Below are 19,327 nucleotides of genomic sequence, written 5' to 3'. Positions count from 1 at the left end.
TGCTACTCTTGAGGTGGAGATGCTACTCTTGAGGTGGAGATGCTACTCTTGAGGTGGAGATGCTACTCTTGAGGTGGAGATGCTACTCTTGAGGTGGGGGATGCTACTCTTGAGGTGGGGGATGCTACTCTTGAGGTGGGGGATGCTACTCTTGAGGTGGGGGATGCTACTCTTGAGGTGGGGGATGCTACTCTTGTGGTAGAAATGCTACTCATGCGGTGGAGGATGCTACTCTTGATGTGGAGGATGCTACTCTTGTGGTGGAAATGCTACTCGTGCGGTGGAGGATGCTACTCTTGAGGTGGAGATGCTACTCTCGTGGTTGTGATGCTACTCTTTCAGTGACATGCTTAAGTGAAGTAGATACTCTGTGCACTATGTAATCAAATGTAACTCTTTGTCGTGTAATCCGTTGGGTCATTTTCTAAGCCCCCAGGCAGACGAAGACACTGGAGTTCACCTCTCCACTGTGTCAACCGAAGACTCCGTGATAATGGCAGTATAGATACAGGCCGTTTTACTGACAAAATGTCAACACAGCCTACATAAAGTGGCCTCTTACCTTCTTACCCTGTTTTTTGTCTTTATTTGGAGGATGAAGATTTAGCCTTTGAATGTTTGCTTCATGTGAGTGGAGATCCATGGTATTGAGGGTTAGGCCATCAGAAACATGTTTACAAAATGTGGTTCTGGGTTTTGAGTCACCTCGGCCTAACATGTCAATTACTGCGTTCTGAAGGTATTGAATCACCTGAAGTCTTTGATTTTATCAGGAGAAAGACAACTCTCACACTGTTGCTGAAAAGGTTTCTAGCAAACGTGACTTGCCTGTGGGATTTTGGCAACTGGTGGTCTGTGACACTGTTCTGCGTTGACTATAACATTTTGGGCAAGAAATAAGACTCATTACGTCAAACAATTTGCACCTGGAAATGTACTACCTTCTTCTCTGACACACACACACTCTGTGACGGCCCTGAATTTTTCTGAACCGTCTCAGTGCAGCTCCTTCCAATAGGGCGCTTTCCCTTTAATTCCCAATTAAATAGCCAGCATCAGCTGCACAAAAGTGGGGTTGTGATGGAGACGTGACTGTGGATGTGTATAACCCTCAGTTCCCGAAGCTTCTCTATTCTGTTGTTTTGTTGTCGTTAAACGTGTGTTTTGTAGCCTAAGAAAGTTTTCCCAGGACCGGATCCACTCTTTTCGTCCGTGGACTACACCTCTCCGTGGCCTTTGGAGATCTATTGGCAGATTGGATTGTCTGACTGACCGACTGACTACAACCTTTTTGCATACGGCATTTCATTTGTTTTGATGTGAGGTATACTGTGATGACTTATGTAGTTAGTTGTAGTTGAGGACTTAGTAAGAGTTGATACGCTTTAAAGTTCTGTGGTAAAATTATTGTTATATTGATTGTATGTTTAGTACTGGGTTTACGCTACACTGAATGAACGGACAAACATTGCGTGACAAAAGTCACTTGAGTTCACTGAACTCCTTTACCGGGCTGGACTCTTTTTAGGCCCGAGGTACAGGACATTTCTGGAGGAACCAGAACTCATTGTGATATTATTATATATGTGTGTGTGTAATCATTGTTGTTGCTAATACAACCCACACAACAGAATATAGTTGTTTTTGAAGTTCTTTCCAATGTTTTAAGGGTTTATGAAAAGTTTATTTCCATCCTGACTTTTACATAAGTCCTTTGTATTGGTGTAGACTTGACGGACCAGATGGGACTCATTCCCACCCAAACTAAAAGGAGAAACCAATGTTTTCTCTGGTAGGCACAACCTACCTGGCACCCCTATAAATAATAACCTCAAGTCAAAACCGTTACAACACACACACACACACACACACAAGATGGCGTAGCAGTCAGACGTCTTGTCGTGTCGTGTCCCTTGTATATATCTTTTTTTTCCAACATATTTTTCTTCGCATATCTTTGAAAACATTTAGCTAAACCTCAAAATCTAAATACTCTCCTGCAACCCGCCTCACCCAATGTAGCGTGGATCTGCTTTTTTTTCTAAAGTATTTATATTGACGTCAGATCCGGAACCCCTCAACTGAAGCTAGCCAGCTAACTACCAGCTATCAGTCAGCAAACCATTGCTAGTGGTCATCAGCTAACCGGTCATCAGCTAACCTTTAGCTCGGAAAGCTCTCGCCAGTTCGAACAACGCGACTCTAACCAGAGCATAACGGACCTATTATTTTTTATCCCCGGATTCCCACCGCAAACGGAACATTTTCAGCTGGATCTTCACAACTAGCTAACTAGCTAACCGCAACCCCGGATGATTACTCCTGGCTAGCGTTTCCATCCACTTAGCTTGAAGCTAGCCCGGCCAGAGCTCCTGTGCTACCACCGAAGCATACTCCTGGGCTACAATATCCAGACCCACGACCGGTCTATCGATGTCACCGCATGAAGAGGCATAAATAGACTCACCCCATCGCGATGTCCCCCAAAGGCTAACTTTCTAGCCCTTGCTATCTGCTTGCTTGCTAATTCGGCCTGCTAACTGCTAGCTTGTTTAGCCCCGGCCTACTAACTGTTAGCTTGTTAGCACAGGCCTGCTAACTGTCTGAATCGCCGCGTCCCCAGCCAGCCCAACCACTCACTGGACCCATATTTACTTTCAATCTCTTTTCGATTTTTAATTCGATTATACCTTCCGGTAACCTGCCTCACCCAATGTGATACGGAATCGCTATTATTTTTAATTTTTAAAACACATTCAAGAACCTCCAGAAGCTAACCAGCTAACTAGCTACAAGCTATTTAGTCATTGTTAGCCACTGCTAGTGGCTTTTACCTTCTGCACAGCCAGCCAGTTTTTGTAACCTGGATAATACTCGCCAGTCTAGCTTCCCTGCCCCATCCACAGCTGCCCCCTGGACACTGATCACTACATAGCTGATGCATGCTGGACTGTCCATTAATCACGGTACTCCATTCTGCTTGTTTATGCTTTATCTGTCGGCCCCAGCCGCACTTAGGCTCTGTGTGTAGTTAATCCGACCCTCCCTGCCAAGTCAACGCCATTTTACCTGCTGTTGTTGTGGTAGCTGATTAGCTGTTGTTGTCTCACCTACTGTTTTAGCTAGCTCTCCCAATTCAACACCTGTGATTACTGTATGACTCGCTGTATGTCTCTCTCAAATGTCAATATGCCTTGTATACTGTTGTTCAGGTTAGTTATCATTGTTTTAGTTTGCAATGGAGCCCCTAGTTCCACTCTTCATACCCCTGATACCTCCTTTGTCCCACCTCCCACACATGCGGTGACCTCACCCATTACAACCAGCATGTCCAGAGATACAACCTCCCTCATCATCATCCAGTGCCTGGGCTTACCTCCGCTGTACCCGCACCCCACCATACCCCTGTCTGCACATTACGCCCTGAATATATTCTACCATGCCCAGAAATCTGCTCCTTTTATTCTCTGTCCCCAACGCTCTAGGCGACCAGTTCTGATAGCCTTTAGCCGCACCCTCATACTACTCCTCCTCTGTTCTGCGGGTGATGTGGAGGTAAACCCAGGCCCTGCATGTCCCCATCTCCACCAGTCCTACAATCTAAGCTAGATGCCAGGTACAACCCTAAATCTGTAAACAAGGGACCCTCATAGACGTCATCCTGACCAACTGGCCCCTCAAATACACCTCTGCTGTCTTCAACCAGGATCTCAGCGATCACTGCCTCATTGCCTGTATCCGCTATGGAGCCGCAGTCATACGACCACCCCTCATCACTGTCAAACGCTCCCTAAAACACTTCTGTGAGCAGGCCTTTCTAATCGACCTGGCCCGGGTATCCTGGAAGGACATTGACCTCATCCCGTCAGTTGAGGATGCCTGGTCATTCTTTAAAAGTAACTTCCTCACCATTTTAGATAAGCATGCTCCATTCAAAAAATGCAGAACTAAGAACAGATATAGCCCTTGGTTCACACCAGACCAGACTGCCCTCGACCAGCACAAAAACATTCTGTGGCGGACTGCAATAGCATCGAATAGTCCCCGCGATATGCAACTGTTCAGGGAAGTCAGGAACCAATACACGCAGTCAGTCAGGAAAGCTAAGGCCAGCTTCTTCAGGCAGAAATTTGCATCCTGTAGCTCCAACTCCAAAAGGTTCTGGGACGCTGTGAAGTCCATGGAGAACAAGAGCACCTCCTCCCAGCTGCCCACTGCACTGAGGCTAGGTAACACGGTCACCACCGATAAATCCATGATTATCGAAAACTTCAACAAGCATTTCTCAACGGCTGGCCATGCCTTCCGCCTGGCTACTCCAACCTCGGCCAACAGCTCCGCCCGCCCCCCCCCCCCCCCCGCAGCTACTCGCCCAAGCCTCTCCAGGTTCTCCTTTACCCAAATCCAGATATCAGATGTTCTGAAAACACAAAACCTGGACCCGTACAAATCAGCTGGGCTTGACAATCTGGACCCTCTATTTCTGAAACTAACCGCCATTGTCACAACCCCTATTACCAGTCTGTTCAACCTCTCTTTCATATCGTCTGAGATCCCCGAGGATTGGAAAGCTGCTGCAGTCATCCCCCTCTTCAAAGGGGGAGACACCCTGGACCCAAACTGTTACAGACCTATATCCATCCTGCCCTGCCTATATAAGGTCTTCGAAAGCCAAGTCAACAAACAGGTCACTGACCATCTCGAATCCCACCGTACCTTCTCCGCTGTGCAATCTGGTTTCCGAGCCGGTCACGGGTGCACCTCAGCCACGCTCAAGGTACTAAACGATATCATAACCGCCATCGATAAAAGACAGTACTGTGCAGCTGTCTTCATCGACCTTGGCAAGGCTTTCGACTCTGTCAATCACCATATTCTTATCGGCAGACTCAGTAGCCTCGGTTTTTCTGATGACTGCCGTGCCTTGTTCACCAACTACTTTGCAGACAGAGTTCAGTGTTTCAAAACGGAGGGCATGCTGTCCGGTCCTCTGGCAGTCTCTATGGGGGTGCCACAGGGTTCAATTCTCGGGCCGACTCTTTTCTCTGTATATATCAATGATTTTGCTCTTGCTGCGGGCAATTCCCTGATCCACCTCTACGCAGACGACACCATTCTATATACTTTCGGGCCTGTCCTTGGATACTGTGCTATCTAACCTCCAAACGAGCTTCAATACCCTACAACACTCCTTCCATGGCCTCCAACTGCTCTTAAACGCTAGTAAAACCAAATGCTTTTCAACCGTTCGCTGCCTGCACCCGCACACCTGACTAGCATCACCACCCTGGATGGTTCCGACCTTGAATATGTGGACATCTATAAGTACCTAGGTGTCTGGCTAGACTGTAAACTCTCCTTCCAGACTCATATCAAACATCTCCAATCGAAAATCAAATCTAGAGTCGGCTTTATATTTCGCAACAAAGCCTCCTTCACTCACGCCGCCGAACTTACCCTAGTAAAACTGACTATCCTACCGATCCTCGACTTTGGCGATGTCATCTACAAAATAGCTTCCAACTCTCTACTCAGCAAACTGGATGCAGTTTATCACAGTGCCATCCGTTTTGTCACTAAAGCACCTTATACCACCCACCACTGCGACCTGTATGCTCTAGTCGGCTGGCCCTCGCTACATATTCGTCGCCAGACCCACTGGCTCCAGGTCATCTACAAGTCCATGCTAGGTAAAGCTCCGCCTTATCTCAGTTCACTGGTCACGATGGCAACACCCACCCGTAGCACGCGCTCCAGCAGGTGTATCTCACTTATCATCCCTAAAGCCAACACCTCATTTGGCCGCCTTTCGTTCCAGTTCTCTGCTGCCTGTGACTGGAACGAATTGCAAAAATCGCTGAAGTTGGAGACTTATCTACCTCACCAACTTCAAACATCTTTGCAGCTAACCGATCGCTGCAGCTGTACATAGTCTATCGGTAAATAGCCCACCCATTTTTACCTACCTCATCCCCATACTGTTTTTATTTATTTACTTTTCTGCTCTTTTGCACACCAATATCTCTACCTGTACATGATCATTTATCACTCCAGTGTTAATCTGCAAAATTGTAATTATTCGCCTACCTCCTCATGCCTTTTGCACACAATGTATATAGACACTCTTTTTTTTCCAACTGTGTTTTTGACTTGTTAATTGTTTACTCCATGTGTAACTCTGTGTTGTCTGTTCACACTGCTATGCTTTATCTTGGCCAGGTCGCAGTTGCAAATGAGAACTTGTTCTCAACTAGCCTACCTGGTTAAATAAAGGTGAAATAAATCTGAATAAATAAAATAAACACACACACACACACACAAACACCAGTGGCATAGCCAGAACTATAGGTAAAGCAGCGAATTGCTGCAATTTTACACATTTTACCATGGGGCAATGACAAAGTTGTAGTTTTATAGCTAATCTCATGCTATTCTACACATTCTGCTATTAGGCTGATAGAACATTTAGCTGTTTTAAAGCTAATTGAAGCTATAAATATATGTCTGTTGACTGAATAAAGCTCTGGATTATGAGCTATCTTGTTTGCTAAATTAACAAATGAAATATGCAGTGGCATGGTGCATATAGCCATAGAAGCACAGTGACATATGCCTCAATGTAGTCATATTCGTGACTTATTGGTGGTGTGGCTTTCAGTTAGTTCTTTTTGGCAACCCATCTCGTGAGATTGAATGTTATTCCAGTTCACCTGTTCTGATATATTTAATAAAATATGAAAAACCCAGTGCACTGCTTGGTATGCATTCCATCCTATGGTGTTTGCATGTTTAGTTAAAAATACAAGTAATGTCCTCTTTGGAACACAGACAAATGAAGAGCATAAAAAATATAGCTCCCATGCCTACACCCCTGACACACACACACAACCTTTGATACTCTTGTCTGTTTGTGCTACAAGCTTGGCACACCTGATTTGGGGCGTTTCTCTCATTCTTTTTTATTTATTTAATATATTTTAGAATAAGGCTGTAACGTAACAAAATGTGGAAAAAGTCAAGGGGTCTGAATACTTTCCGAAGGCACTGTATATACAGGAGCCACAATGCAGCCATCGGAGGTCATAAAACAGATCACATACTGACTAATCCACCAGAGGTCATAGGACAGATCACATACTGACTAATCCACCAGTGGTCATAGGACAGATCACATACTGACAAATCCACCAGTGGTCATAAAACAGATCACATACTGACTAATCCACCAGAGGTCATAGGACAGATCACATACTGACTAATCCACCAGAGGTCATAGGACAGATCACATACTGACTAATCCACCAGAGATCATAGGACAGGTCACATACTGACTAATCCACCAGAGGTCATAAAACAGATCACATACTGACTAATCCACCAGTGGTCATAAAACAGATCACATACTGACTAATCCACCAGAGGTCATAGGACAGATCACATACTGACTAATCCACCAGAGGTCATAGGACAGGTCACATACTGACTAATCCACCAGTGTTTCATAAAACAGATCACATACTGACTAATCCACCAGAGGTCATAGGACAGATCACATACTGACTAATCCACCAGAGGTCATAGGACAGATCACATACTGACTAATCCACCAGAGGTCATAGGACAGGTCACATACTGACTAATCCACCAGTGGTCATAAAACAGATCACATACTGACTAATCCTTCTGTAGCTCAGTTGGTAGAGCATGGCGCTTGTAACGCCAGGGTAGTGGGTTCGATCCCCGGGACCACCCATACGTAGAATGTATGCACACATGACTGTAAGTCGCTTTGGATAAAAGCGTCTGCTAAATGGCATATATTATTATATTATTATTATATATAATCCACCAGTGGTCATAAAACAGGTCACATACTGACTAATCCACCAGAGCTCATAAAACAGGGCACATACTGACTAATCCACCAGAGGTCATAGGACAGATCACATACTGACTAATCCACCAGAGGTCATAGGACAGATCACATACTGACTAATCCACCAGAGGTCATAAAACAGATCACATACTGACTAATCCAACAGAGGTCATAGGACAGATCACATACTGACTAATCCAACAGAGGTCACAGGACAGATCACATACTGACTAATCCACCAGAGGTCATAGGACAGATCACATACTGACTAATCCAACAGAGGTCACAGGACAGATCACATACTGACTAATCCACCAGAGGTCATAGGACAGATCACATACTGACTAATCCACCAGAGGTCATAAAACAGGTCACATACTGACTAATCCACCAGAGGTCATAAAACAGGGCACATACTGACTAATCCACCAGAGGTCATAAAACAGATCACATACTGACTAATCCAACAGAGGTCATAGGACAGATCACATACTGACTAATCCAACAGAGGTCACAGGACAGATCACATACTGACTAATCCACCAGAGGTCATAGGACAGATCACATACTGACTAATCCAACAGAGGTCACAGGACAGATCACATACTGACTAATCCACCAGAGGTCATAGGACAGATCACATACTGACTAATCCACCAGAGGTCCTAAAACAGGTCACATACTGACTAATCCACCAGAGGTCATAAAACAGGGCACATACTGACTAATCCACCAGAGGTCATAGGACCGATCACATACTGACTAATCCACCAGAGGTCATAGGACAGATCACATACTGACTAATCCACCAGAGGTCATAAAACAGATCACATACTGACTAATCCACCAGAGGTCATAGGACAGGTCACATACTGACTAATCCCGCTGTGTGCTTTTCAGGTCAATGGTCACAAAAGTTAATTTTTCTCTCTCTCTCTCTCTCTTTCTCTGTAGTGATGGAAAATATGGCTGTGAGTACCTCCACTCTGGCCAATGAGGAGTTTGACAGAAACGTACCGCGGATCTGCGGTGTGTGTGGGGACAAGGCCACCGGTTTCCACTTCAATGCCATGACCTGCGAGGGCTGCAAGGGTTTCTTCAGGTACGGACACACACACACACACTCCTGGCAACAACAAGCCCTTTTGTTGTGGGTATACACACACACACACACACACACACGGAAAGCTACTTTACGCCCAGTCGTCCACGCTTACATAAGAGCACGCACAAACATACTGTGTCATACTATGCATGCTTGTTCAAGCGCCCAGACATGCATACATTTACAGTTCATCACATGCTGAAGCTCACACACACGTACTGTACACTCAACTATTTAAAGTAAGATGCACCAAATTACCTCTCCTCTATGTGTGTGAATGTGTGCATGTCTGTTTTCCTGCATGGGTCCATTTTTCCACAGCTCATGTGTAACACCTCTTCTCAGAGTACAGCAGGCAGGCCCATTGCCCTAGCGACTTCAGACTCCACACAGACACAGCTTGTAAACATGCTGCTGGAGAACCAGTACTGTTCTTCCTTCAGACAAGTCTGTGTCAACACAGTTCATGTATAAAGACAAAGACTGAAAAATTAGTATTCTTTCCATACTTATGTCCCAGCAGCCCTTGGCTTACACTTTGTTTTCAGGCAGGTGTGTGTGCGCGCGTGTTTACAGATGTAGGATATTAATTTGATCATCATATTGCAGGAGAATGTTCCTACAATGCAGGAAATGTAAAACGTGTGTTGTATTTGAGATATGAAAAGGCTTCTGAACTTTTCTATTTCCACGTTGACATTTCAGACTTGATTTTCCCTTATGAAAAATGTATCAACCTCTAGAAAAATGTCCATTAATTATAATCCACATAATAATTCACATTTCCTCATGCTGCAGAATTATTTTCCTGCTCTAGCGAACTGGCTCAAATTAAGATTCTACATCTGTATGTGTGTCAGAGAAGGAGGAAGAAGATATTTCTTAACATATTTACAGTAATTACACGTCCGTGTGTTTGTGAGTTTGTGGGAGGGGGATATATGTGGGGGTGCGTGTGCACGTCCATGTGTTTGTGAGTGTGTGGGGGGTGGGGGTGCGTGTGCATATGTGTTTGTGATGTGGGGGGGATATATGCGGGGGGGTGCATGTGCACGTCCGCGTGTTTGTGAGTGTGTGGGAGGGGGATATATGCCGGGGGTGCGTGTGCATGTGTGTGTGTGTGGGAGGGATATATGCGGGGGGGTGCGTGTGCACGTCCGTGTGTTTGTGAGTGTGTGGGGAAGGGATATATGCGGGGGGGGGGGGGTGCGTGTGCACGTCCGTGTGTTTGTGAGTGCACACGTTTGAATTTTTCCACATGGAGTTACAGCCTGAATTGAAAATGTATAACATTTAGATTTTTTTGGTCGCTGGCCTCAACACCATACCCTATAATGCCAAAGTGGAATTATGTTTTTTTGAAATTTTTACAAATTAATAAAAAATTAAAGCTGAAAAGTCTTCAGTCAATAAATATTCCACCCCTTTATTAATGCAAGCCTAGATAAGTTCAGGAGTAAAAATGTGCTTAAGTTACATAATGAGTTGCATGGCATCACTATGTGCAATAATAGTGTTTAACATGATTTTTGAATGACTACCTCATCTCTGTACCCCACAAATACAATTATATGTAAGGTCCCTCAGTCAAACAGTGAATTTCAAACACAGATTCAACCACAAAGACCAGGGAGATTTTCCAATGCCTCGCAAAAAAGGGCACTTATTGGTACATGGGTAAAACATTGAATATCCCTTTGAGCATGGTGAAGTTATTCATTACACTTTGGATGGTGTACAAACACCCAGTCACTACAAAGATACAGGTTTCCTTCCTAACTCAGTTGCCGGAGAGGAAGGAAACCGCTCAGGGAATAAACTATGAGGCCAATGGTGACTGGAAAACAGTTACAGAATGTAATGGCTGTGATAGGAGGAAACTGAGGATGATCAACAACATTGTAGTTACTCCACAATACTAACCTAAATGACAGAGTGAAAAGAAGGAATCTTGTAAAGAATAAAACATTTCCAAAACATGCATCCTGTTTGCAACAAGGCACTAAAGTAATACTGCAAAAAATGGGGCAAAGCAATTAACATTTTTTCCTGAAAACAAAGTGTTATGTTTGGGACAAATCCAATAAAACACATTACTGAGTACCACTCTCCAAATTTGTAAGCATATTGGTGGCTGCATCATGTTTTGGGTATTTGTATGTATTAGGGATTCCCATTAGCTGTTGCCAAGGCAGCAGCTACTCTTCCTGGCATCCAAGCACATTAAGCCACTTACACTACATATATATAAAAAAAGATTAAACAGTATCATATAACAGTATTACACATCTACATACAGTTGAAGTCGGAAGTTTACATACACTTAGGTTGGAGTCATTAAAACTCGTTTTTCAACCACTCCACAAATTTCTTGTTAACAAACTATAGTTTTGGCAAGTCGGTTAGGACATCTACTTTGTACATGACACAAGTAATTTTTCCAACAATTGTTTACAAACAGATTATTTCACTTATAATTCACTGTATCACAATTCCAGTGGGTCAGAAGTTTACATACACTAAGTTGACTGTGCCTTTAAACAGTCTTTAGAAGCTTCTGATAGGCTAATTGGAGTTGTTTTGGAGGTGTACCTCTGGATGTATTTCAAGGCCTAACTTCAAACTCAGTGCTTCTTTGCTTGATATCATGGGAAAATCAGAAGAAATCAGCCAAGACCTCAGAAAAAAATAGTTGACCTCCACAAGTCTGGTTCATCCTTGGGAGCAATTTCCAAACGCCTGAAGGCACCACATTCATCTGTACAAACAATAGTATGCAAGTATAAACACCATGGGACCACACAGCCATCATACCGCTCAGGAAGGAGACGCGTTCTGTCTCCTAGAGATGAACGTATTTTGGTGCGAAAAGTGCAAATCAATCCCAGAACAACAGCAAAGGACCTTGTGAAGATGCTGGAGGAAACAGGTACAAAAGTATCTATATCCACAGTAAAAATGAGTCATATATCAACATAACCTGAAAGGCCACTCAGCAAGGTAGAAGCCATTGCTCCAAAACCGACATAAAAAAGACCGACCACGGTTTGCATCTACACATGGGGACAAAGATCGTACTTTTTGGAGAAATGTCCTCTGGTCTCATGAAACAAAATTAGAACTGTTTGGCCATAATGACCATCGTTATGTTCGGAGGAAAAAGGGGGAGGCTAGCAAGCCGAAGAACACCATCCCAACCGTGAAGCATGAGGTGGCAGCATCATGTTGTGGGGGTGCTTTGCTGCAGGAGGGGCTGGTGCACTTCACAAAATAGATGGCATCATGAGGAGGAAAATTATGTTGATATCTTGAAGCAACATCTCAAGACATAGGTCAGGAAGTTAAAGCTTGGTTGCAAATGAGTCTTCCAAATGGACGATGACACCAAGCATACTTTCAAAGTTGTGGCAAAATTGCTTAAGGATAACAAAGTCAAGGTATTGGAGTGGCCATCACAAAGCCCTGACCTCAATCATATAGAACATTTGTGGGCAGAACTGAAAAGGTGTGTGCGAGCAAGGAGGCCTACAAACCTGACTCAGTTACACCAGCTCTGTCAGGAGCCAAAATTCACCAAACTTATTGTGAGAAGCTTGTGGAAGGCTACCCGAAGCGTTTGACCCAAGTTAAACTATTTAAAGGCAATGCTACCAAATACTAATTGATTGTATGTAAACTTCTGACCCAGTGGGAATGTGATGAAAGAAATAAAAGCTGAAATAAATCATCCTCTCTACTATTATTCTGATATTTCACATTCTTAAAATAAAGTGGTGATCCCAACTGACCTAAAACAGGGAATTTTTTACTAGGATTACATGTCAGGAATTGTGAAAAACTGAGTTTAAATGTATTTGGCTAAGGTGTATGTAAACTTCCGAAGTTCAACTGTATCTACAATACAAAATGTAAAATACCACCGTAAAATACCACCATATTACAATAGACTAGACAGCTGCCCTGGGGAATTCCTGATTCTAACTGGATTATGTTCTTCCATCGATGAACACCCTCTGTGTTCTGTTAGACAGGTAACTCTTTATCCACAATATAGCAGGGGGTGTAAAGCCATAACCTGTTTTTTCCAGCACTAGACTATGAACGATAATGTCAAAAGCCGCAATGAAGTCTTAACAAATCAGCCCCCACAATCGTTTTATCAATCTCTCGGCCTATCATTAGACAATTGTGTAAGTGCTGTGCTTATTGAAAATCCTTCCCTATAAGCATGCTGAAAGTCTGTCACTTTGTTTACTGTAAAATAACATTGTATCTGGTCAAACACATTTTTTCCCCAAAGTTTACTAAGGGTTGGTAATGGGCTGATTGTTCGGCTATTTGAGCCAGTAAAAGGGGGCTTTACTATTCTTGGGTAGTGGAATGACTTTTGCTTCCCTCCAGGCCTGAGTGCACACACTTTATAGCAGGCTTAAATTGAAGATATGGCAAATATGAGTGGCAATATTGTCCGCTATTATCCTCAGTAATTTTCCATTCAAGTTGTCAGACCCCGGTGGCTTGTCATTGTTGATAGGTGAAAAAATGGTTGTCTCTTCCACACTCCCTTTACAGAATTCAAAAGTACAATGCTTGTCTTTCATAATTTGGTCAGATATACTTGGATGTGTCGTGTCAGTTTGTTGCCAATGAAGAAAATAATTAAAACATTGAACATTCAATAAATGTGCAGAAATGTACAAATAAATCAATTAACCTTGTCGTTAAGGGTTATTCTCTCTCTCTCTCTCTCTCTCTCTCTCTCTCTCTCTCTCTCTCTCTCTCTCTCTCTCTCTCTCTCTCTCTCTCTCTCTCTCTCTCTCTCTCGGCATGTGTGCATGTGTGTGCTTCTTTGAGTAGGAACCAGAGAAGAGGTGAAGGATATCAATATTTATGGAATGACACCGTGATTACACATTTCGGTCACTACTGACTGATTGATAGTAGTGCCGGGACAATAAACCGTAAAAGACCGACACCAACCGAACAGACCACTTATCAAGCACCTTATGCTGATATTGTTAAATATAAGTAGCCTATACTAGAGAAATGTAAAGTTTGAAATTAAATGCGTCTGCTAGTACAGGGGCTATGGGAAAGTATTCACCCCCTTTGGCTCCTATTTTGTTGCCTTACAACCTGGAATTAAAATAGATTTAGATTAGATTAAAATAGATTAAAATAGATTTTTTGTATCCTTTGATTTACACAACATGCCTACCACTTTGAAGATTCAAATATTGTTTTTATTGTGAAACAAGAAATAAGACAAAAAAACAGATAACTTAAGTCTGCATAACTATTCACCCCCAAAGTCAAGACTTTGTAGAGCCGCCTTTTGCAGCAATTACAGCTGCAGTTCTCTTGGGGTATGTCTCTATAAGCTTGGCACATCTAGCCACTTGGATTTTTGAGTGGTATGGGTTCCGCTGGTGTACAGCAATCTTTAAGTGATACCACAGATTCTCAATTGGATTGAGGTCTGGGCATTGACTAGGCCAAACCCCCTTAAACCACACAAGTGTTGCTTTAGCAGTATGCTTAGGGTCATTTGTCCTGCTGGAAAGTGAACCTCCATCCCAGTCTCAAATCTCTGGAAGACTGAAACAGGTTTCTCTCAAGAATTTCCCTGTATTTAGCTCTATCCATCATTCCTTCAATTCTGACCAGTTTCCCAGTCCCTGCCGATGGAAAAACATCCCCACAGCATGATGCTGCCACCATCATGCTATACTCTAGGGATGTTGTTGGTGTTGGGTTTGCTCCAGACATAGCTATATTCTTTGATGGCCAAAAAGCTACATTTTAGTCTCATCTGACCAGAGTACCTTCTTCCATATGTTTGGGGAGTCTCCCACATGCCTTTTGGAGAACACCAAACATGTTTGTTTATTTTTTTCTTTAAGCAATGGCTATTTATCTGGCCACTCTTCCATAAAGCCCAGCTCTGTGAAGTGTCCGGCTTAAAGTGGTCCTGTGTATGGACAGATACTCCAATCTCTGCTGTGGAGCTTTGCATCCCCTTCAGGGTTACCTTTGGTCTCTTTGTTGCCTCTCTGATTAATGCCCTCCTTGCCTGGTCCGTGAGTTTTGGTGGGCTGCCCTCTCTTGGCAGGTTTGTTGTGGTGCCATATTCTTTCCATTTTTTAAATAATGTATTTAATGGTGTTCCGTGGGATGTTCAAAGTTTCTGATCTTTTTTTATAACCCAACCCTGATCTGTACTTCTCCACAGCTTTGTCTCTGACCTGTTTGGAGAGCTCCTTGGTCTGCATGGTGCATACTTTTACAAGGCACTGTATGTGCTTACTGTCAATTGATAGGTATAACATTTGAAGTAGTAGTTGGAGTTTTAAGTAACTGTGATGCACATGAATGTTATAAACATATTTTTCTATTTGTCATTATTGTAATAATTCAGCTCAGATAGTCACAAGGAAGGTCATAGGTCATACAGTATAACGTGTGGCAAAACGGTCACGCTGCTTTCAGCACCATATTTAAGGACATTCATCACATTCCTCCATCTCTCTCTTTCTACTTCTCTCCCCCCGCCACCACTCTCTCTCTTTCTACTTCTCTCCCCCCGCCACCACTCTCTCTCTTTCTACTTCTCTCCCCCCCTTCTCCACCACTCTCTCTCTTTCTACTTCTCTCCCCCTGCTACTCTCTCTCTTTTTCTACTTCTCCCCCGCCACCACTCTCTCTCTTTCTCTTTCTACTTCTCTCCCCCCTCTCTCTCTTTCTACTTCTCTCCCCCCCCACCACTCTCTCTCTTTCTACTTCTCTCCCCCCACCGCCACTCTCTCTCTTTCTACTTCTCTCCCCCACACCGCCACTCTCTCTCTTTCTACTTCTCCCCCCGCCACCACTCTCTCTCTTTCTACTTCTCTCCCCCCACCACCACTCTCTCTTTTTTCTACTTCTCTCACCCTGCCACCACTCTCTCTTTCTACTTCTCTCCCCCGCCACCACTCTCTCTCTTTCTACTTCTCTCCCCCGCCACCACTCTCTCTCTTTCTACTTCTCCCCCCTCCCCCCTGCCACCACTCTCTCTCTTTCTACTTCTCTCCCCGCCACCACTCTCTCTCTTTCTACTTCTCCCCCTGCTACTCTCTCTCATTCTACTTCTCCCCCTGCTACTCTCTCTCTCATTCTACTTCTCCCCCTGCTACTCTCTCTCGTTCTACTTCTCCCACCCGCCACCACTCTCTCTCTTTCTACTTCTCCCCCCACCACCACTTTCTCTCTTTCTACTTCTCCCCCCGCCACCACTCTCTCTCTTTCTACTTCTCTCCCCCGCCGCCACTCTCTCTCTTTCTACTTCTCTCCCCCCGCTGCCACTCTCTCTCTTTCTACTTCTCTCCCCTCCCCACCACTCTCTCTCTTTTCTACTTCTCCCCCCTGCCACCACTGCTACTCTCTCTCTTTCTACTTCTCCCCACCTGCCACCACTCTCTCTCTTTCTACTTCTCCCCCGCCACCACTCTCTCTCTTTCTACTTCTCCCCCCGCCACCACTCTCTCTCTTTCTACTTCTCTCCCCCGCCACCACTCTCTCTCTTTCTACTTCTCTCCCCCCACCACCACTCTCTCTCTTTCTACTTCTCTCCCCCCGCTGCCACTCTCTCTCTTTCTACTTCTCTCCCCCCGCTGCCACTCTCTCTTTTTCTACTTCTCTCCCCCGCTACTTCTCCCCCCTGCCACTCTCTCTCTTTCTACTTCTCTCCCCCCCCCCCCCCTGCCACTCTCTCTCTTTCTACTTCTCCCCCCCGCCACCACTCTCTCTCTTTCTACTTCTCTCCCCCGCCACCACTCTCTCTCTTTCTACTTCTCCCCCTGCTACTCTCTCTCTTTCTACTTCTCCCCACCTGCCACCACTCTCTCTCTTTCTACTTCTCCCCCCGTCGCCACTCTCTCTCTTTCTACTTCTCCCCCCCCGCTGCCACCTGCCACCACTCTCTCTCTTTCTACTTCTCTCCCCCCGCCACCACTCTCTCTCTTTCTACTTCTCCCCACCTGCCACCACTCTCTCTCTTTCTACTTCTCTCCCCCCGCCACCACTCTCTCTCTTTCTACTTCTCCCCCTGCTACTCTCTCTCTTTCTACTTCTCCCCCTGCTACTCTCTCTCTTTCTACTTCTCCCCCCCCCCCTGCCCTGCCACCACTCTCTCTCTTTCTACTTCTCCCCCCTCACCACCACTCTCTCTCTTTCTACTTCTCCCCCTGCTACTCTCTCTCTTTCTACTTCTCCCCACCTGCCACCACTCTCTCTCTTTCTACTTCTCCCCCTCCCCGCCACTCTCTCTCTTCCCCCACCTCTCTTCTTTCTACTTCCCTTCTCCCCCCACCGCCACTCTCTCTCTTTCTACTTCTCTCCCCCCCGCCACCACTCTCTCTCTTTCTACTTCTCTCCCCCCCCCCACCGCCACTCTCTCTCTTTCTACTTCTCTCCCCCCCACTCTCTCTCTTTCTACTTCTCTCCCCCCACCACCACTCTCTCTCTTTCTACTTCTCTCCCCCGCCACCACTCTCTCTCTTTCTACTTCTCTCCCCCCGCCACCACTCTCTCTCTTTCTACTTCTCCCCCTGCTACTCTCTCTCTTTCTACTTCTCCCCCTCTGCTACTCTCTCTCGTTCTACTTCTCCCCCACCTGCCACCACTCTCTCTCTTTCTACTTCTCCCCCACCTGCCACCACTCTCTCTCTTTCTACTTCTCCCCCACCGCCACTCTCTCTCTTTCTACTTCTCTCCCCCCGCCACCACTCTCTCTTTCTACTTCTCCCCCCCCACCGCCACTCTCTCTCTCTTCTACTTCTCTCCCCCCCACCGCCACTCTCTCTCTTTCTACTTCTCTCCCCCACCGCCACTCTCTCTCTCTTTCTACTTCTCTCCCCCGCCTACCACTCTCTCTTTTCTACCACTCTCTCTCTTTCTACTTCTCTCCCCCTCGCCACCACTCTCTCTCTTTCTACTTCTCTCCCCCCGCCACCACTCTCTCTCTTTCTACTTCTCCCCCCCCTGCTACTCTCTCTCTTTCTACTTCCCCCCTGCTACTCTCTCTCGTTCTACTTCTCCCCCCACCTGCCACCACTCTCTCTTTTCTTTCTACTTCTCCCCCACCACCACTCTCTCTCTTTCTACTTCTCCCCCCTGCTACTCTCTCTCTTTCTACTTCTCCCCACCTGCCACCACTCTCTCTCTTTCTACTTCTCCCCCACCGCCACTCTCTCTCTTTCTACTTCTCTCCCCCCACCGCCACTCTCTCTCTTTCTACTTCTCTCCCCCCCCCGCCCACCACTCTCTCTTTCTTTCTACTTCTCCCCCTGCTACTCTCTCTTTCTTTCTACTTCTCCCCACCTGCCACCACTCTCTCTCTTTCTACTTCTCCCCCCCCACCCCACCGCCACTCTCTCTCTACTTCTACTTCTCTCCCCCCCCCTGCCACCACTCTCTCTTTCTACCACCCACTCTCTCTCTTTCTACTTCTCTCTCTCTTTCTACTTCTCTCCCCCGCCACCACTCTCTCTCTTTCTACTTCTCTCCCCCGCCACCACTCTCTCTCTTTCTACTTCTCTCCCCCCGCACCGCCACTCTCTCTCTTTCCTCTCCCCCTCTACAGACGCAGTATGAAGCGTAAGGCTAGCTTCACATGCCCCTTCAACGGCAGTTGCACCATCACCAAGGACAATCGCCGCCACTGCCAGGCCTGCCGTCTCAAACGCTGCGTGGACATCGGAATGATGAAGGAGTGTGAGTGTCCGTTCTGCACAGATGTAGGATTAGGTTCCCCTTCCCAAAATCCTAATGTCAGCAACTAAGGGGGAACCATGCAAAACTGGCCTTAGATCAGTACCTAGAGGCAACGTCGTCCCACTCAACTCTTCTGTCAGAAATACTTTTTCATTTTGACTCAAAGGGGTGCACATTTCATTTTTTGCCATAGTACTACACCCCTAATTTAAACAATCAACTCATCATTAAACCTTTGACTAGTAGAATCAGGTGTTTAGTACTAATCTGGTGTGTAGACCCCTTGGTTCTAGGACCAGGATTAAGAAACACATGATTAGAGGTGTAAGATCACATAATATGATCACGCACACACAAAGGAAAATATCATTTGACTCACTCACACTGTATTTTCATTCCATTGTCAGGCAACTTTTCTTAATAAGAAATACACTAATTTCTCTCCCATGAGTGTCTGAATGATCTCTTGAATTTTGAATGATGTTTTGAACCATGGAAGATGTGTGTTGAAAAGAGCAGAGAGAGCACTAAAGAGAGAAATGATCTTCTATCAGTCTGCTGTTAGGTAACTGTTAATGGGGTTTAATGGCACACTG

At 45.2% G+C, this 19,327-nt stretch overlaps 1 protein-coding gene across 5 annotated transcripts in view; it reads left to right on the top strand.

Annotated features, from left to right (window-relative positions):
* The window catches only part of LOC124027074 (vitamin D3 receptor B-like), a 108,251-nt gene that overhangs the window by 43,370 nt on the left and 45,554 nt on the right, over positions 1–19,327 (top strand). For all 5 annotated transcript variants that reach the window (XM_046339631.1, XM_046339626.1, XM_046339640.1 and 2 more), the window contains 2 exons: positions 8,831–8,978; positions 18,601–18,731. In XM_046339631.1, coding sequence (XP_046195587.1) covers positions 8,831–8,978; positions 18,601–18,731 — 279 coding nt within the window. The remainder of the gene's footprint in view (positions 1–8,830; positions 8,979–18,600; positions 18,732–19,327) is intronic.

The sequence above is a fragment of the Oncorhynchus gorbuscha genome, linkage group LG03 (genome assembly GCF_021184085.1).
Source record: "Oncorhynchus gorbuscha isolate QuinsamMale2020 ecotype Even-year linkage group LG03, OgorEven_v1.0, whole genome shotgun sequence".
In the NCBI taxonomy this organism is placed as follows: domain Eukaryota; kingdom Metazoa; phylum Chordata; class Actinopteri; order Salmoniformes; family Salmonidae; genus Oncorhynchus; species Oncorhynchus gorbuscha.
This window is presented reverse-complemented; position numbering and strand designations above follow the sequence as displayed.